Source organism: Larimichthys crocea, chromosome VII, assembly GCF_000972845.2.
Source record: "Larimichthys crocea isolate SSNF chromosome VII, L_crocea_2.0, whole genome shotgun sequence".
Classification (NCBI taxonomy): Eukaryota; Metazoa; Chordata; class Actinopteri; family Sciaenidae; genus Larimichthys; species Larimichthys crocea.
This window is the reverse complement of record NC_040017.1, coordinates 4451705-4471231: the sequence shown is the minus strand read 5'-3', so window position 1 is coordinate 4471231 and position 19527 is coordinate 4451705. Positions and strand designations below refer to the sequence as shown.

Sequence of the window (19527 nt, the reverse complement as noted above, 5' to 3'; positions counted from 1 at the left end):
CTACAGTAGCAGTCAGATGTTAGATTTTAAAACATGTTGGGACCAAATAAGGTGCACTTAAAGCTAAAATAATTATCCAACACAGGCTATAGGCCAACCTAAAGGGACGTGATAGTCTGGTCGAGTGCGCTCTCTTGTGGTAGCATCCCGAGTAGCATTTAAAGTACCGATAAAGCAGGAGATCATTTGGATGACATCAATAAAATACTATTTTTTATTTTTATTTTTACAAGAAGATAGAATACCAGAAAGGCTGCTGGTCTTCATTCGAGGGATGATGTGCGATTGTTAAATATAAAAACAACTCTGTTTCCTGCTGTCTGGATGTGGGCGTTGACCTTGGCGCAGACGCACTGCAGTTTTCTTTATTGATCCGTCTTCAGATGCTCAAAGACACAATCATGTAGCTCATGTAGCGCAATACCACTGCCTTAGTGCCTCCTGGGCAAATTTAATGGAGACTTGACTTGTGCTGTTATGTGATTAGTGTGTGAGTCCTGCAAAAAGTGATATTTCTTCCATGAAAACGCGTTATTGTACATTACATATTACATAAGCATCAGAATGTGGCAAACCTCTTCATCCATATTTCATATTTACAACAGCCATTAAATAATGATAAAGGGGGTTGTTAGTTACCACAGTGTCCGAATGTGTTTACAGCTCTGATTTGCATCTCATCAAGTGCTCACTTTCATCTTATATGCATTGTATTAGATTCTCTTATTTTGAAATTCTGAAGTCATATTCACTATTCAGATTAAGACTAAATAGGTCTGTCTGTTAAGAACTATTAAACTGCTTGTAGCATGTTCAAGCTGAGTTTGGTTTTAAATACATACACACTGCACTATAAACCTTCTAGACAGAGTAAGTTCCAAAAAACACTGAAGTTAAAAGTGCTTTTCCCATTTTAAGGCGTTAGAACATTATACTGAGGTGTTCCACATGCTTGTTGTCATTATTAAATGTGGAAATAATTAATCAATGTGCTTGTCTGTGTCACTGAGTATGGAGTTTGACTCCAGTTTCCAGGTGCTCACAGTGAAACATGCACGTAGATATACGTCTAACACAATGTCAGGAAAGCTGAACATCGATAAGTAAATGTACAGCCATTGTGTACAGGAAAGTAGGTAAATAATACACAACAGTAACATACAGTGTCTATATGCAGGTCAAACTGTTAATGTGTGTTCACAGTTAGTGCAAGGGTGTGTGGGATTGCAGTACAGTAGAGGGTTTATTTATATTTATTTGTAGTAAACACAGCCTGCTTAGATGTACACTTGCAGTAATCCATAGGGATGCACACGTGATTACATGATTTGCACATGAACTGTAATTTGTCATTATTAGTTATTGCACAGAGATTATGTTCTGGCATCAGTAAACATTTTGATAATACAAAATATAGTTTTCCAATACTCTATTAACAAACAGCATGGTAAAATAAATGAAGAGATAATGCCATAGGACACAAAATCATACATCAGTCAACAATTCTTGTGCACGGTGCATAAATTCAAGGTTTTGTTATCTTCCTTGTTTTTAGAATATATGATTGATGTAATGTATTGTTTGTTTTGATTTAATTAGATTAGATTAGATATACTTTAGTCATCCTGCCACGGGGGAAATGTACTTGTTACAGCAGCAGAGGAAAGTGTAGCATACACTACAGAATTAGAAAAAAGTAGAAAAGGCCAAAAAGAAAAAAACTCAATAAACACACAGAAATTAAACAGACAGAAATATCTATAACCTACACAATAAACATGAAAAACAATCAACCTTCAAAACAGACAAGAAAAAAAAAGTGAAAAGTAAAAAATTATGAATGGAAAACTAAGTAAATAGTAGAATTTATTACATAGTATTAACTTTCTTTTGACAGAAGGAAAGATAGGGAAAGGGAACATTTAGTATATTAATCAATATATTAGGAAATAAATGTACATCTAAATGAACATCTTGTCAAAAAATAAATGAGCAGTCATCAATGTCCTTTTTACATCTTTGTTAAAAAATAACTTACTTGGACAGATAAAAACAATTTTTTAAAAATCACTTGTTTAGATATTTACAAGCCAGGCACCAGAATCTGCACTTCCTGTTTATACCACTAGAAGGAGGTGTGCGTCATCTACGAGCTACCGGTCTAAAATATCGCGAGAGGTCCTTTCCCTTCTCGCTGCAGAAGGTCAGCTGATCATTTACATCAGTGCGCGACCAGCAGCCTGTCACTCTCAACCCAGCACGCAACGCAATTCATCGACGCTGTAATATTGGTAAGCTATATGCTTTTTTTTACCGCAGTATATCTGCGATAAAGCAGGAGTATTTACTCAAACCGTCCAAGCGTTAGCCGGTAACATGAAATTCACGAGCTAGCGGTGGCTAGCGGAGGCTTTAGCTCGCATGCTAGTAACGATGGTAACAGAACATTCTAGAGCCACCTGCTGCTAACGTTAGCCAGCGTCCTGTTGGCACCGGCAGAGGTCTGCCATGATCATGTACACATGTTGTCCTGCTCTGACACACTTTTATCACTAGTGACGCGTTAGGTTTACCATTTGAATCGTGCTCCAGTTCGTCCTAACGCTCTTTAATAGCCGAGTTAGCGCAGGCTAGGTGGGCTAACGCCGATGTAGCTACATCATCCTCCTCGGCTACACAGACACTGTTAGTTCCTGGGTTGAGTTTCCTCGAAATATTCGTCATTCAGATTTCACTCCTGGAAGACATAATGTCTTTCTTTTCCATAACAATGATTGAGAACTATGATGAAGCTCCATCATCAGTCAATAAGTTACTATTAAAAACATCCAAAGTTCAAGATTGACGTTAAAAACTGACCCGCGTCCCTGAGACTACTGAGAGGTCAAAGTGTAAAGGAATATATATTTGTTTGATGAATGAATGAATGAATGAATGAATGAATGAAACTGAATTGAAATGGATTATTTGGATGATCCATTCAGTTTTAGTAATCTATCAAACATGACACATTCTTTAATGTGAGGATTTGACTCATGTCCTGTGGTCCCTTGTGTGTCTGTCACTTTGAATAATGTCTCTTTAAGCTGTGGGAAATGATTATATATTTTTCCTGACTAAAAAAGTGAATTAGCTGATGAATTGATGAAGAAACAGCTGTCGGTTGCAGCCCAACAACTAACAAGTGTAATCGTGTTTGTGTGACTAGTCACTATTGCTTCATGATGCAACTTTTTTTTTTTTTTTCCCCAACAGAGCAACCCACACTCCCAAAGATGGCTGACACAAACCAACAGAGTCCTCCGCAGTTAGGGCCTGTGGTAAGTTGACTGTCGCGTTGCCGTCGTTACGCCGTCTGTTTCACCGTGTGAGGGGCACCCCACTGATTCTAGGCACATAAAATAGTACATACTAATAAATTGTATTTCCTTTTTTTAAATTGAAAAACCTGCACAAGCAAGGCTATTTCTTATGTCACCATTTTAATTCTCCACCTTATTGTAGTGTTTACTCACAACACACACCTCTGCGCCTATCAGCATGCCCCTGGTGATGTGTGACATCTGACCATAAATTCAATTTAAGAGCAGTATTTATATTCTGGTAGGTGTTCCTTGTGATTGCATCCACAATTTAAAACCCTGCACCTCCTCTGTGTAGCACAGTTATTAACGCTCGTGTGGTATTTGCTTTAGAGCCGCAGCAGTTAGTTAATTGACAGAAAATGAATCCGTGACAATTTTGGTGATCGCTTTAAGGACTCTATTTACAGAATATTGCAGAAGTTGAATACAATATTCATTAGTGTATAATCGTCTGAAAATAAGAATCGCTGTGTTTTTATTACCTTGGAGTGAGCCCTCTTCCACACACTGCTGTGTTGAACCACTATGTTTCTACCGTAGCCCAGGATGGACAATTCAAATAATCCAAATAATGCAAATAATGCTGCTCAATCCTAAGTACTGGTCCTTTTTTGAACATGAATGAAAAAAATACAAGGGTTCCATATTCTCCAATGTGAATAAGTCCTCTATTATTGTACAGCGAATAAACATGTAAACAAATGAACTTATCCAGAAAATAATCTATAATTAGAATAATCATTAATTGCAGCCCTAAGTCTCTTGATTCTTAGATTTTTTTGGGATCGTGGTACATTCCATCACCTTTCTTCCTCCTTCAAACTCTGTATTTAAACTAGTCAGTTTATGCAGAAGCTTTACTCGGGCGATGTCCTGTCAGCTGAAGCACCACGTTCTCTCATGAGGTACAGATGAATCCCGTCTCCTGACTTTTGATGACAAGTTGATTAAAATGAACTGCTAGATTGAATTAAGTTGTTTTCTGTGTTCTGTTGACGGTTGAGAGAACATGAGTGGAGGTCTGAGCCCCCACGGCAAATCCGATTTCAGTATACACGAGAAAAGCGTAGAGCCATCCTGTCATTTCAGATGCCTGAATGCTAAAACAGCAGGTCATTCCGGCTAACACCCAAAATACATACATCATTCTCCCATGGTGTTATATTGTAAGTGATGGAGCAGGTTCTGAAGCTTGATGTGCGTACGTTTTTCTTTCTTCCGCAGCAATTTTTAAAAAGCAACAAGCTGGAAACTGCAATGTGGCTTTCACGACTCTTCACTGTCTACTGCTCCGTAATGTTTATTCTACCGATTCTGGGGTGAGTTCACTCGTTGACAGTGTTTTACACTAAGACTGGCCTTATTCCCAGCCTGAATAGATGTCAGAATGTTTGTGTCCTCTGTGTATTTCAGACCCTATGCAGCAGCTAACTTCTATCAGCGAGCCTTGTTAGCGAACGCCCTCACCAGTGCCCTTCGGTTGCATCAACGGCTTCCGCGTTTTCAGCTGAGCAGAGCTTTCCTGGCCCAGGCTCTCCAGGAAGACAGCTGCCATTACCTGCTGTACTCACTCATCCTGGTCAACTCCTACCCCATCACAAGTATCCTTTCACGTGATTATTGTCTAACTAAGAAAAACACTACTTCATCACTTTGTGTGCAGCTACAAAGAGAGTTTATGTCGGGTTTCTGTGCCGTCCTGTTCCCACATCATGGGAGCACTCAGTGTTTGGTGGTTCTGATTAGTATCACATGAAAGTGCATGATGTGTTGCACTGGAACCTTGAAGAAGATTCAACGTATCACCGATGCTTCAGCATGATTTTAACCATTCAAATATTTAATATCACATCATTATAGGGTCAGTATAACTGCAGTGATTTCTCTGAAGGTTCACTATCTGTCATTTGATGTTGGTCCTTAACATTTGTGTCCAGTGAGCATCTTCCCAGTCTTCCTTTTCTCCCTGCTTCATGCAACTACCTACACAAAGAAAGTCCTTGATGTGAGTATCTGGCAGCAGCCACCTGCTGTGACTTTTAATGTAGTTAGTTAAAAATGTATGGCAGAAAGCCTTTTGCTGAACATTGTTTAACCTCCAGGTGGGGAAAAAAATCGCCACCAACCTAATGGCATTTTAATTATCTACTCAATCATCCATCCATTGCTCAGAGCCCCAAAATCTAATAAAGCTGATGATTGATAATGTGATTACCTGCACATTTACTTCTCTGTATCTATACATCTTCTAAATTCTGCCTTGCTGAAAACTTTGTTACTGCAGCTTTGTTGTCAGCTTCTGATGTTTTGAATCTTTCTTTGCAGTCTGTGGGCCCCAGCAGCCTGATGTTTATTAGAAACCTCCTGGACAAGCTTACAGCCAATCAGCAGAACATCCTGAAGTTCATCGCCTGCAACGAGATCTTCCTTATGCCAGCCACTGTTTTCATGCTCTTCAGGTAAGTGCATGACTCACAAGTGTTTTTCACTTTTTTGTCAAGAGATCCTCACGCTAATATTTTATTTATTGCATTGGAATGTCACTACACTACTCTTTAAGTTTCAGTCCTCAGTTTCTAAAATGTTACGTTGCCTAAAACAGTTGGAACAGATCATGAGCAAACAAAACACACCGGTTTTCTAAAAGCGCATGAAAATGCAAACGTGTAAGTCCAGGTTACCAAATTATCTACATAACTCAGTCTTTTTGAATTCTATCTGATCTTTAAGCATGTGCCAACTCACACAGATCATTTTCATATGCAAACTTTTAAAGTATCTCACAGAGCAACCCACAAACAGGCCAGATAGTATTGTATTGGATTGTATGAGATTATACATGGTTTCCATTATTTGTTAGTGCAGGTTAGATTTATAATAACAGTGTTTTGAAAAGTGCTGAACAAATTGTGTTTAATAGAAACAAAATATTATTGTTCTTGTCATAGTTTATTATCAAAACATTGAACAATCCACATGTGTAGTGTCGCTTTTCACTTATTCACGTCATGTCTTCTTCACAGTGGCCAGGGGAGCTTGCTGCTGCCATTCATTTACTATCGATTCCTCACTCTGCGCTACACATCCAGAAGAAACCCATACTGCCGGTAAGATGTTCAATAATACAACGCTGTTCTAATGTTCAACCAGCATTAGTTCATCTTCTGTACAGTATAACAATGTGAGGATTACAGGAAATCTCAGTATAGAAATAAGAGATCTGTTTGAACTTGTGTTGCAGTTATATTGTTTGTTCATGAGGCGAAGTGTTTACTTTTCAACTACAACAAATCTAGTTTTGATCGGGCTCTATTACATACATGTATGTTGTCTGGAGTGCAGAAACATCAGAACATAACTGCTGCAGCCGGACAGAGCATTCTGTAGTACAAGGAGAGAACATTCAGATTGTGCAGTCTAGAATGTGATTCTTTTCCCTGAATCGATGTAAAACTACAAAGATTTTAATATAAAACTAATTTAAAAATGTCAGTAGCTTAGAAAGCTTGAGCTTTTTGCTTGAAATGTTTATGTACGATAATTTAAATAGAGGTCCTTCACTTGTTGATTGTAGAGTAATATATTCAGATGATATACCATTTACTTCTATTCAGAAATGAAAAAGTTTTACGGCGTTGTCAGAGTTAAGTACTAAACTAATGTATTTCCACCCCAGCACCTTGTTCACAGAGCTGCGGATTCTTCTGGAGCACTTCATCATGAAGCCTGCCTGCCCCGTCTTCTTCAGGAGGATGTGCCTCAGCAGTATTGCCTTCATTAGCCGCCTCGCCCCCACGGGGGTCTGAGCGTGGTACATAAAGTTTTTTGTTTTCTTTATGTTTTGTCCTCCCACCATTTAGGATGTGACTTAAACTTTGATGGGGACAGACATTGCCATCAACGGAAGGAACTGTTTTTTGAATGTCAACTTTACAGTCTGTGCTCCAACTTCTCTGTATATTTGGGTACAGTTGAAGATCAGCCAGTAATGCACTGAAGTCTCAAGGTGATATTTCTTTTCTCATCTTCTTAATGTGACCTCATTCAAGCAGTGGACACCCCTCACTTTGTTGCGTTGACTGATTGGAGCACAGCAGACATGTTCTGTGTTCTGTATCGCCTGTTATTATTTTCCTCTTATTTATTCATGAAGATTTCTTATTCTATGATGAAATTAACATTCTGAATTTAGAACTTAGTAATAAAAATAAGCTTATACATAATTAAAATGTCCTTTTTTAAATAATCATGTTGTACTTGGATGGATGGAGCATGGAGTTTGCCTGCAGTTTCTACCCAGTCCAGTTTCTTTTTTATGTCCATCTGATGCTCTGATTTGTCTAAATGCCTAACTTTAACGTATTCTATCAATGCCATCAACTCACTCGTCTAACAACATGCACAATCTCTGTAGGTATGATGTCAGAATGGGTGTTGAATGGAGAAACAAGATATCTGCTGTATTTTATAGAATATTTTAAGGTATCAGACATTTTGCTGTAGGATTCAGATTTGAAGTTCATCACACAGTGCATGTCATGTTTCTATATGCATTGCGACCTCATCTCTCAGTTTAAACTGTTTTGAATTTGCTCCAGTCATTTGTTGCTTTGTAATTTTCTTGCTTAATGCATGTTCAGGTTGTTTTTTTTTATGTCTGCCACGTTCCAAGGGTTGATTTGCCTCCAGACACACCACATTTTTATGACAAGAATAGAATGATCTCTTAATTAAATCAATAAAATAATAAAGAACAGCAGTGTGGTTTTGTGCTCATAATTTGCTTGAACTACTATAGTATAGTTGATCTTTGACTTATAATGAACAGACAAATAATCAACCATTGTCACCTATCCATAGATGTTAAATACATTTTTGTCTATGATGACTGTGTTCATAACCTCTGACTGGACAAGTTTCTTCTCTCAATCGAAATCGTCTTCCCAAACAACTTTAACTAAGATCACTTACCTATAATTGGTCATGATGTAGTATAAAGCATTTAACACAATATAGAAGCTTATTAAATATACCTTAACAATCCAATTTAATCCAGTACAAATGTTCAGCTTTTATGACGCCCATAATGTCACAGTCATGGAGTGAATTTGATTTTATTGCAGCACTGATGTCATAGTGTTTGTGTTTTCCTGGACTGCATTATATTCAGAGGGGCTTATAATAATCTGCCCCCCTGTCATGTATTTAAATAGGGACGTTAACTATGACGCCAGTGATAGGTTACACACATTAAACTGTACAGGTGTACCTCGCACTGTCACTGGGAAAACGTTACGCATGACACGTCAGAGCCGGGAGTTTGTGCCAATCGGGTTGTCGATACGAGTCACCCAATCAGAACACAGTTTCAATTTCTGACGTTCCATCCCATCCAATGGCGTTACCGCTTGTTTCCGGCTGTTCAGCGTTGCTATTGGCAACGCGTTTGCCTGGTTCTGGTTGTCAAGCGTTGCATAGGGCGTTTCTGCCTAACATTCGCGTTAAACGGGGAAGTTTGGTTCCGTATCACAGCGTGTACAGACAGTGACTCCCTTCAGGTGTCTCGGTGGATGTTCACACAGCTCATATCTGTTCACTAAAGCAGACAGTTGGCGTGCTAATAAGTCGTGTTAGCCAATTATCCGGCTGGCTAACGTTAGCACGTCGAGCTAATCTCCTTGCCTCGGATAGTTAATCCCAGTCTCACTTCACCGTTGTTGCCGTCCTGTAACTCGGATGGATTTTGGCTGAAGTGAACTGCAACTAATGATCCCTGCGGTTTTATGAGCGGACAACCTGTTTTCCTCCTAAAATAAGACATCCAGTGAAGAAAGAAGAAGATGGAGATCCACCTAAATCGAGTTGATTACATGCAGGTAAGGAGTTTTAAACTTTCACTGAATGTTACAGGTTGTTTCTTTCATGTAACGTTTATCTTACTAATGTTTCCTCTGCTTTGTTCTCACAGGTTGGTGTTACATCCCAGAAAACTATGAGGCTGCTTCCAGCATTGGGGAAAAAAGCAACCCAAAAGGTATAGTTAAATTTCTATACCACTAACAAAGACTTGGATCAGTGTATTGTCTTTGAATGAAATAGTTTCATACTCCAGCAACATGGTTCTTTGTTGCTATCTCTGTTTCAGGTTGCTATTGCTGATCATGATGGTATCCTGACGTGTTTTGGGATGAAGAAAGGAGAAGCCGTGGTGTGTGTCCTGGTTCAAAGTTTTCTTTTCCTTAACATACAGCCAGTTGGATCTTAATGTGTTTCATTTTTTAGTTTCTGAAGGCAAGAAATGTGTCTCTTTTTGTTCCAGCCTGTGTTTAAAACACTTCCAGGACAGAAAATAAGCAGAATGGACCTTGGAGGAGCTTTGGGAACGCCACAGGAGAAGATCTTTGTTTGTTCTGGTTCTCAGGTCCGAGGATTCACCAAAAAGGGCAAACAGTTCCTCACATTTGAAGCCAACCTCACAGAGAGCATTAACGCAATGTAGGAACCACTTCTGCCCTTTTGGATTCACATTCACTGCTCGACTGACTCATGCAGAGCTGTGTGATTTTTACACTGTACTGAGTGGTGTTCTCTTTTACAGGCATGTCTTAGGCGCTGACCTTTTTGTGTGTGCAAGTTACATCTTCAACCACTACTGCGACTGCAAGGACCAGGACTACTACCTCTCTGGAGACAAAATCAATGATATTATATGTTTGTCCTCAGAAAACCTGACTCGCCTTGTCCCGGTCTTGGCGTGCCAAGATCGAGTTCTCAGAGTCTTGCAGGTATATTGAGATCATATTTAATGGTCTGATTTTGATGCAGTAAGTTGTTCCACCTCATACAATTATTATTATTATTATTATTATTATTATTATTATTATTATTCTGTATTATCTTTTTATTGTGTAGGGATCTGAACTTGCCTATGACATTGAAGTCCCTGGTCCTCCATCTGTCTTGGAACTGTACAACAAAGATGGAGGCAAGTTAACCTCTCTGTGTGCTGTGAACTAGAACAATAAAACATAAGACTGCTTTAAATTGAACAGATCAAATATAATGTCCATGATTTACTACAGGAGAGGAAATCCTCTACGGAACTACAGATGGTAAAATAGGATTGGTCCAGATCGGTGAGAATTCAGCTGCAACCAAATGGGAAGTTGATAATGACAAAAAGAAAGGAGGTATGTTGTTAACATGAGTATACCAGAGTTTTACATGTTTTGACCAGCTGAATGCAAATCACGCATTTGTTGGATGAACTAGTTTAAGAAACCCTAACAGTGAATAACAAGGTTATATCATAGTTCAAATATTGTATGTTGTCATCATTTTGAGAATGCTTCAACATCATACACTTCCTCTTCCCATCAGGAATTCTGTGTATTGACACGTACGATATCATTGGAGACGGAGTGAGCGACATCCTGGTGGGAAGGGACGATGGGACAGTTGAGGTCTATGGTTTTGACAGCGCCAGCGAGCCCACATTACGCTTTGAGCATGTGCGTGCATACCCTGTAAAACTCAATAAATGTGGATAGTTTGCTCATACATCCGATTTACTCCAAACTCAAATGCAGATGAATCACACTGTCTAGAAAAGCTTCAATCTGTCCACTCAGATTACCCAGTTTATCGTAATGTTTAGACACAGATTCAATTTTATTTATTTTTTTGAAATGCAGCTAAACTATTTTGCATTCATACTGTTAAGCTCCATTTTATGAAAGTAATATTGTTACTTATAATATTATTTACTTATTATAAGTAAATAATAGCATACATTTTTATAAGATTATAGTATTATTGTGTTAATATTGATACCTTGCTGACTTTTCCTTAGATGGACAAGTCAATGTCATTATTTGTATTCCATGATTTATATTGAGTTTCATGTCCTTCTTGACTCTAGGTTTTGTCTGAGAGCGTGACTTCCATCCAGGGTGGATGCGTGGGGAAGGAGTCCTGTGATGAGGTCCTGACTGCCACGTACACAGGTTAGATAAAAAAATAAAAACAGTGCGACTACGAGTGAGATACAGTAACTTCTTCACTGTTTGACATGTAGTATGGGGTACTTGAAAACCACTCCTTTGTAAGGTAGAGGTCCAGTGTGCTGTAAGATTTAGGGCTTCTATTTACAGAAATGGCAATCATTGAAAAAAGAAATGAAGCAGTAGATTGAGATCTGACTCGCACAGCATATTCTGCATTAATCTCATTACCTCCTTCAGGATGGGTGACTGGTTTGACCACTGAGCCCCAGAAGGCTGAGGCTGGCCCTGGTGATGAGGTCAAGATGAGTAAGGAGATCCAATCCAAAGTAGAAGCACTCAGGTATCAGCTTTTGTATTATACGTATGTTCTTGTATATTTTTTTAAGCAACATTACATAGAGACCGTGTGTAGCACCCCTAGTTTCAGAGTGTAGTACCACTGTTGTAGCAGCTGTACACGTGTAATTGTTATGATTGTATAACAACTTCTATTTCGTGAAGCTCTCGCCAGTTGTTTAGCATCAGCATGATTTAAAATCTCTCATTTTATGGTAGATTGTTACATAATGTTGCTTTAATGTATTTGAATATGTAATGGTTCAAGTATGATCTCAGATCTGTTGTGTCGTATTGTTCCCTTCCAGGGCAGAGCTGGAGCAGCTGCAGGTGAAAGTCCTGCAGGGCCGTGAGCAGTACCAGCAGACCTCCCAGTCGAGCACAGCTGTCTCTGCCGTGCCCGTGTTCAGCATCAATGACAAGTTCACCCTCTGCCAGGACGATGCCAGCTACAGCCTCACTCTTGAGGTGCAGACTGCCATCGACAATCTGCTGCTCCAGGTCTGCTCATGAAATAAATCTGTGGTTACAAGCTTAATAATGATTAGATCATCACTCTTGGTGCCATGTTGCAGACATAAACATGCAAAATATAACTATAGATGAATCTCCTATGCAGAGCGACGTCCCCATAGACCTGCTGGATGTGGATAAGAACTCGGCTGTTGTCAGTTTCAGTGAATGTGATTCAGAGGTGAGCTGTGTAACCTCTTGCTCTGAAGACAAACATAAAATCATGAACCTGCTGCTGTTCCCAGAGGCTTGAATCTCTTATTCTGTTTCCAGCAGCCTAATGGGAACTTCCTCCTGGCCACATACAGATGTCAGGCTAACACTACCAGACTTGAGCTCAAGGTAACACCTGCATCAAAACTCTGCTTACTGTGGCATTTTGTTACTACTACTACAGTATTCACCTGAGTGAATTCATCTTTTCACCCAAAGTAAAAACTGTTGTATGGATTATGTAGCTTTTGCATATTCACAAACAGCCACTCGTTCTATTTGCTAAAACTATTTAATGATGCGATGCTAAAAATAATGTGTTTCATCCAATAAATGTTATCTAAGGTGAGGTCCATCGAGGGACAGTATGGGACCTTGCAGGCTTACATTACCCCGAGACTGCAACCCAAGACATGCCAGGTCCGCCAGTACCAGATCAAACCTCTGTCCCTCCACCAGCGGACCCACAGCATAGACCAAGACAGGTAAAGACCAGTTAAAAAATAGAATGATTCTATTTTTTCTTAAATAAATGCCAGTGGGTTATTGAGAGCTATGTTTTTGTTTTGAATCATTTGTCATAAGAATTAGATTTTTAATTTTATAGTACCATATACATTAACAGCAGTGACATGAAAACTATCTGACATTGGTATCATCTGTGAGTTTTTCATTCATGATTTTGACTTTATGAACTAATCTTTGTCTCTTACCGTGCCCCTCGCTCTGTCAAACAGGCCCATGAACAGGCTCAGCCTGATGGGACAGTTCAGTTTTGCTGAGATCCACTCCTGGGTGGTCTTCTGTTTGCCGGAGGTGCCTGAGAAAACACCAGCAGGAGAGAGCATCACTTTCTATTTCCATAACACTTTTCTTGGGACACAGCTTGAAGCCACCTACTGGTAAATACTAGTACACTATCAGACTTTTGTAGGAATGGAGTTTTATATTTATTTCACAGTTCATCTAAAACTGTCAGTGGGTATTTGTGTGAGAGTCTACATGGAATCAATCATAATCTTTCTTTTTGTGATTTTAGCAAAGGAGAGGGTCACTTCAGATCTGACAACATCTCTACCATCTCCATACTGAGTGATGTTCTGTCTAAAGAAGCTACCAAGAGGAAAATCAATCTCAACATTTCATATGGTAGGTATATTATTACTTCACTATCTGCCGACATTGTTTTCTTTCTTTTTTGTTAAGTTTTACATAAATTCTGTAAAACATTTTGTTTTTGTTTTTTCCAGATATCAGTGATGACTCTGTGAGCCACACCCTGAATATGATACATCCAAAGCTGGAGTACCAGTTGTTGTTGGCTAGAAAGGTTCAGCTTATCGATGCACTCAAAGTAAGCGTTGGTTAAATGTGTTGTCTTGCAGGAAAAGTCAGTCTGAAGCTGTTTCAGTACCCTCACTGTGTACGTCCACAAGCTGACCTTTGGTTAAAAGCTGTCTCAGGACTGTTGGCAGGTTTTTTTGGGGAAATTATTGTGTTCACCATTTCTCACTGATCTCTCTGATTGGTAGGAGCTTCAGGTTCACGAGGGGAATGCCGACTTCCTCATCCCAGAGTATCGCAACATCTTGGATGAGTCTGCTAATCTCCTCGAGGAGTACAAGAAGCAACCAGCGCACCTCGAGAGGCTTTATGGTGCGGTATTATAATTGCATTTTTTTAATAATTTTTTTTTACATTTGCAAAAGGAAAGTTATTCTATATGAGCCTGACTTTATGAAGTAGAGCTTGTTGGCAACTAATTATATTTTTCTTTTTCTCTCCTGTAGGAATGATCACAGACCTCTTCATTGACAAATTCAAGTTCAAAGGACAGAATGTGAAAACCAAGGTGTCCTCATTGCTGGAGATACTTGATAATTATGACTTAAATTCTCTGTTAAACTTTTTTAATGAGGTATGATGATATGTACATCAGAGGGTATTTCATTACATGTCTTTATTTGTGCTATTTTTGTATTGTAAATGCAGCAGTTCTGTTTTATGTTAGCTCCTAGCATTGTCTTTCATGTTGCCATACTGTTCTGTAGATACTGTTTGTCCTAACTATGGTGTACAATATTTAAATATTCATAATGTCTTTTGATAGCATTTAAAAACGAGAGTGGTGATTAATAAACCACTATAAAGTTGTCACAATAGTGCAGTTTCCTTGTTTTTTTATTAGTGGCTAAGCCTTGGTTGAGGTTTGAAAATTTCAGTGACGGAATACAAGCCAGTTAAAAGCACAGACTGTATGTTTTTATATCATACTTATTCTAGAACTGTGAGTTCCCCCTCTTGAAATAAAACTTAGAGCTTATTTGTCACCATTGTGGGATTCATTTTTCAAGAGACTGATGGCAACGTGACCAATTCTGAAGACACAACATGCTATTACGCTCAATAATAAATCATAAATTATTACGTCTGTATCTAGGGTGGTCGGCAGAGCACATGGTGAAATCTGTGGCTAACAGTGCCCCTACCCCGTCTGATGGTGTGTGACACTTTAAATTAAGACCCATGGCAAACATGAAGTCGATAGTTAACTCTATTAAGTACTAACTTATTAAGTGCATAGGTAGAACTGAGTGCTTTTGAATACGTCTATATTTTTAAACAGCACTTGAATCCATGAAAGTCATTAAAAATAATAAAGTGCCTGTGAGATATTACAAAAAGAGCCTGCTGGTACCCCAATCAGTAGGATGAGGGTTAGATTAAATCATGCAGCAGTGTATAAATTGTGTAAATAAAAAAAAGTTAAAATAGCCCCACTGAGCTGCTGCAGGTAATCAATAAAGTATTATAGCACCTTATAATACTTGTGTACCTTTAAATAACTATTTGAATACATATTTATATTGTGTTATTATAGATAAAGTAAAGAATTTGAAATTTCTTTGTTTAAAAGTAAGAGATTAAAAAGTGAGTCATATTGCCACTAAATAACTTCAGCAAGTAAGTTGCCAACAATGTTTCCATGTCAAATAATCTGTTTTAGGAACAAATGAGTAAGTTAAATGACAGTGGGTTTAAACTCTCCGTATAGGTTTACGCTGTCGATCAGCTGTTCTCGCCACATAACGTCTGTCCATACATTCAAATGTCACAAACCGGTTTTGAATTTGCAATCAAGTGAATGTTGTACCCTTTCGGCGCCCGTACAACCCCGTACGTCACTACCTGCGCTCGCTGTGATTGGTCCGTTTCAATCCTCGCGGGCTACTTGAACTGAGAGAAAGCATCTTCCTCTGCGTGTTTCTGGGTAAATGGACCGAGGCTAGCGCTCCTGTCTGCAGGTTGGTTACCCATTTCTGATCTCACGAGTATGGCGACTTAAGAGCGCCTTTTTTTAAAACGTACTCTAGCTTGTTTTACCGTCAACTGTGCGTCTTTTGTTTTTGTCTTTGTTTTTTTTGCACCGCAGTTCCGAGTATCGTTGCCATCTCAACAACTTTAGTTTTGATCGTGAGCGATTCTCCAACCTTCCTCAGCAAGGTAGCAGCTAATGCTAGCCTCTATAACTGTCCATTCTTGATCCAAACCAAACGCATTTTTTTTTTCATACGTCCTCCTACGTGCAAGAGCTCACAGCAGCTGTAGTATCTCGGTGGGTGAACGGGGACACAAGTTAGACCGCTTTTGTTTTGAGAGGGGGAAACATGTCAGGAGCTAACAGAGGACAGGGAAGCGCGGCTAGCGACTATCACAACCAGGAGAATGTGCTGTCAAGACTGAGAGGCTCGCTGAAACCCCGAGCTGCTGCAAGCGAGAACCATGAAAACCATCCACCCAAAGCAGCAGCGGCCAACAGAACCGTCCTGGGAGCTCTGCAGAACAACCAGCGGAGCAAAACCCAGAACCAGCGCGCCACTAAACAGCAGGTAAGACTGGGCAGCGATGCTAAGCGGCTCGCCTAGCTCGAGCTACTGTCTGCTAATGAGCTATTGTACGTTTTGGAGGCAACTAATGTTGCCCGTTAATGTTGATGGTATGTCGGGCTTAACTTCCGATTTTAACCTGCTTTTCTTTCACCAACTTGCAGATATGTTTGAATGTATGTAAGCTACATGTTACCTTGGTTGGCCGCCATTTTAATCTGTGTATGCTTTATACACTTAAAGCTGTACTCAAACGCTTCAGTTTTTATTTTTTACTCTACTAACTTGTAATGTAACTTAATGTGTTGTGTAGAAGTTCCTGACAATTTGAATCAAATACTGACATCCCATTATGTACAGGTTCCTGGAAATGAAGATTGATTTTCAAGAACTTGCACAGTAGTTGCTTTCTTCAAATACAAAATTATTTGGTTTCCCACGTGAACCTTGTCATCTGCATTTCCAGCCGTTTGAATATATATTGTTGCAATTTTTCTAAACACTCAACCTTGTCCTCTGCCTCTAGGAGTCATCGCAGTTTTTGTCCTGTAAAAATGAAGACTTCAGCAAAAGCTGCTATGAGAAGCCCTCCACCAAACAGCCCGCTTTCCAGATCCATATGGACGAGCCTGATGGAGCCTGCATCAAGAAGCCACAGCAGGTGGTCGAACCTGTCAAAGCAAAGTCCGTCACCGTAGTGGATCCCCTCACACGGCTCCGACAGCCCCTGGCCCCCATCGATATTCCATCAGCAATGGATGTCAGCTTTGGTGAGTTGTAAATGTGTAACAAGTTCCTATTGTTGGGAGACAATGAATTGCTTTAAGTTTCTCAAATTCAGCTCTTCATGGAAACTGATGTGAAATTGCTGCTTTTCAAGTGCACTTATTTCAATGCCCTAAACAAACTTTCCTTTGCTCAGACTCTCCCATGGACATGTCGATGGTTGAGGGAGGGGAGAGGCCAGTTGCTGTAAATGAGGTTCCTGAATATGCTGCTGAGATCCACACATACCTGAGGGAGATGGAGGTGAGAAATTCACTGGGACATTGGATCTAAATTTCATCCCTCGATTCTTTCAGTAGGCTTGCAAGTCATAAATCTGTTAGGTGTCTCTAGAAATGCATTTTACTTGTGTTTAGACTTCACCTGAAATTGTAGATTCTTTAACTTGTGTTGTGCCACAGGTAAAAACCAGACCTAAAGCAGGCTACATGAAAAAGCAACCTGACATCACAAACAGCATGAGGGCCATTCTGGTGGACTGGCTGGTCGAGGTGGGAGAAGAATACAAGCTCCAGAACGAGACGCTTTATCTGGCTGTAAACTACATCGATCGCTTCCTCTCCTCAATGTCTGTCCTGAGGGGGAAGCTTCAACTGGTTGGGACAGCTGCCATGCTGTTGGCTTCGTATGTATACACTAATTTACATTTCATCATTTGAACTGTAGTGCCTTAAAGACTTAAGTGACCATTTACCATGTTCAAATGCAGGAAATTTGAAGAGATCTACCCCCCTGAGGTGGCAGAGTTTGTTTACATCACAGATGACACCTACACCAAGAAACAAGTGTTAAGAATGGAGCATCTGGTGCTCAAAGTGCTCTCCTTTGATCTGGCAGCACCAACAATCAACCAGTTTCTCACCCACTACTTCCTCCACCACTCTGTTAACAAACAGGTGGAAAGTCTGGCAATGGTGAGCTTTTAACAAAATGTGGGCAACATTTTCAATGCATCAAAGATTTATAGCTATTATGGCAAATCATTCACCTAATCCTACTGGAGTAGTTATCTGAGCTACATGCACTTTAGACTATACTGACAGTCTTCATTTCTCTTCAGTACTTTGGGGAGCTCAGCCTGGTTGATTCAGATCCCTTCTTGAAGTACTTGCCATCACATACAGCTGCTGCAGCCTATACCCTTGCCCACAGCATTGTGACTGGTGGCTCATGGGTAAGTTTGAGTTAAAGCAGTCAATCTAGTCTTGTCATAAGTTTACGAGTGTCTAACGACTGACGGTCCAGTTTTTCCTGAATGCAGATATTTGTGTGCATACCAGTAAGATTACTCTTTCCTTCATAGCCAGATTCCTTGAAAGAGATGACTGGCTACTCCCTGGAAGATCTGATGCCATGTGTCGAGGATCTGCACAGACTCCACCTCAATGCACCTCAGCATGCCCAGCAGTCTGTCCGGGAGAAATACAAGGGGCTAAAGTAAGTAGATGTAAATGGATGTTTGTGCTGGTTTCAGAACTGAGCTTCCTTGACCTGTGCACATTTATATATGCAGCTTAACAAATGTTCTCTTCTCTGTCAGGTACCATGAAGTTTCCCTCATCGACACTCCAACTCAACTGCTGCTGAACTGACCCTCCCCTGTTCCCCTGTCCAATTAGTTGTACCAGTCTTTTTTTTTTTTATAATGTGCGCCACAATTTCAAATAACATTGCCTGCTCTTCTCAGAGTAGCGCTAGATGTTTAGAATCTTTTTATGGTATTTTTATATTTCCTACCAGATGCTACATTTGTGGTTAATCAAGCAGTTTTAATAGTTGGACTTTTAATCAGACAAAATGTTGGTCTTATTGCCACTTTGTAAACATTCTGCTTTGATCTAGTGTCCCAAACTCAATATACCTGTTACTGTACTCAAACCCAGAGAACCATATTCTTTTTTTCCACTTTGGTTTGAGTTTATGTTCTAAGCAGTTATTGGTGCTAGTTCACCTCAAGGTGTAACTTGGATTTGGCTTCATGGGATGTGGATTAAAGTGCTTTGTCTGTCATGGAGTCAGCTGTCATTATATTGTCTTAAACCAACAGGTTTTCAGGACACCACCTGCACTGTAAATGGCTCTTGTAAATAAAATTTCATTTAAAGTAAGACTTTTCTACATCTTTGTCACTTTGAACACATGGGGGCAGTGGAGGACCACCTTTGGTCTGTAAAGGTTTCCTTGGATACACTAGGACTTAAAATAATTTAAAATGGTGCTTCATTAAGGTCTGAAGCAAACGTACACTGGGGTTTTACCTGCTTATGATTTATTGATTTAAGGTGCTTTGTCTTTGCACATGAGGCTTTACATCCTAAGCTGTGGCTGAACATTAAAGGGGGCTAGGACAGTATTATCAGCTAGTGATTCACTCAACCAGGGAGCTTTACACTCCATGAGAATACATGGACTGTAGGGGAC

The 19527-nt window shown here is 39.7% G+C and overlaps 3 protein-coding genes and 1 long non-coding RNA gene across 5 annotated transcripts; 3 read left to right on the top strand and 1 right to left on the bottom strand.

The window, feature by feature from the left end:
* The first annotated feature begins 2159 nt into the window (after positions 1-2159).
* Positions 2160-8124, top strand: tmem33 (transmembrane protein 33). The gene is made up of 8 exons (XM_010731420.3): positions 2160-2291; positions 3256-3320; positions 4590-4684; positions 4779-4966; positions 5303-5370; positions 5691-5824; positions 6389-6472; positions 7042-8124. The coding sequence occupies exons 2-8, from the start codon at positions 3276-3278 to the stop codon at positions 7169-7171; spliced, it is 744 nt and encodes a 247-aa protein (XP_010729722.1). The 5' UTR covers positions 2160-2291; positions 3256-3275; the 3' UTR covers positions 7172-8124.
* A 656-nt stretch (positions 8125-8780) lies between these two features.
* On the top strand, positions 8781-14763 carry bbs7 (Bardet-Biedl syndrome 7). The gene is made up of 19 exons (XM_010731419.3): positions 8781-9241; positions 9334-9399; positions 9511-9573; positions 9685-9860; positions 9964-10150; positions 10278-10350; positions 10448-10555; positions 10746-10876; positions 11287-11371; positions 11609-11711; positions 12016-12208; positions 12327-12401; positions 12494-12562; positions 12779-12918; positions 13171-13335; positions 13473-13582; positions 13684-13787; positions 13966-14089; positions 14224-14763. The coding sequence occupies exons 1-19, from the start codon at positions 9206-9208 to the stop codon at positions 14355-14357; spliced, it is 2142 nt and encodes a 713-aa protein (XP_010729721.2). The 5' UTR covers positions 8781-9205; the 3' UTR covers positions 14358-14763.
* Positions 12102-15737, bottom strand: LOC113746174 (uncharacterized). Its single transcript, XR_003462650.1, has 3 exons — positions 15623-15737; positions 13147-13253; positions 12102-12210 (listed from the first exon to the last, which is right to left on the bottom strand). It is a non-coding gene; the product is annotated as an uncharacterized LOC113746174 (long non-coding RNA).
* On the top strand, positions 15623-19214 carry ccna2 (cyclin A2). Of its 2 annotated transcripts, XM_010731418.3 has the most exons (9): positions 15623-15738; positions 15867-16323; positions 16847-17090; positions 17243-17349; positions 17508-17731; positions 17816-18020; positions 18167-18280; positions 18410-18543; positions 18647-19214. In XM_010731418.3, the coding sequence occupies exons 2-9, from the start codon at positions 16102-16104 to the stop codon at positions 18696-18698; spliced, it is 1302 nt and encodes a 433-aa protein (XP_010729720.2). In that variant the 5' UTR covers positions 15623-15738; positions 15867-16101; the 3' UTR covers positions 18699-19214. The 2 variants fall into 2 exon arrangements, with proteins under 2 accessions (XP_010729720.2, XP_010729719.2); XM_010731417.3 differs by having other exon boundaries at positions 15711-16323.
* Positions 19215-19527: the final 313 nt, after the last annotated feature.

Bases quoted from the DNA above. Each gene is read 5' to 3' on its own strand.
- tmem33 (XM_010731420.3), top strand. From the start codon at position 3,276: ATGGCTGACACAAACCAACAGAGTCCTCCGCAGTTAGGGCCTGTG. The intron at 4,967-5,302 runs GTATCCTTTCAC...ATTTGTGTCCAG, and splicing joins CAACTCCTACCCCATCACAA to TGAGCATCTTCCCAGTCTTC. The intron at 6,473-7,041 runs GTAAGATGTTCA...TTTCCACCCCAG, and splicing joins AGAAGAAACCCATACTGCCG to CACCTTGTTCACAGAGCTGC.
- bbs7 (XM_010731419.3), top strand. From the start codon at position 9,206: ATGGAGATCCACCTAAATCGAGTTGATTACATGCAG. The intron at 9,861-9,963 runs GTAGGAACCACT...TCTCTTTTACAG, and splicing joins ACAGAGAGCATTAACGCAAT to GCATGTCTTAGGCGCTGACC. The intron at 10,556-10,745 runs GTATGTTGTTAA...TCTTCCCATCAG, and splicing joins TAATGACAAAAAGAAAGGAG to GAATTCTGTGTATTGACACG.
- ccna2 (XM_010731418.3), top strand. From the start codon at position 16,102: ATGTCAGGAGCTAACAGAGGACAGGGAAGCGCGGCTAGCGACTATCAC. The intron at 17,732-17,815 runs GTATGTATACAC...GTTCAAATGCAG, and splicing joins GCTGCCATGCTGTTGGCTTC to GAAATTTGAAGAGATCTACC. The intron at 18,021-18,166 runs GTGAGCTTTTAA...ATTTCTCTTCAG, and splicing joins AGGTGGAAAGTCTGGCAATG to TACTTTGGGGAGCTCAGCCT.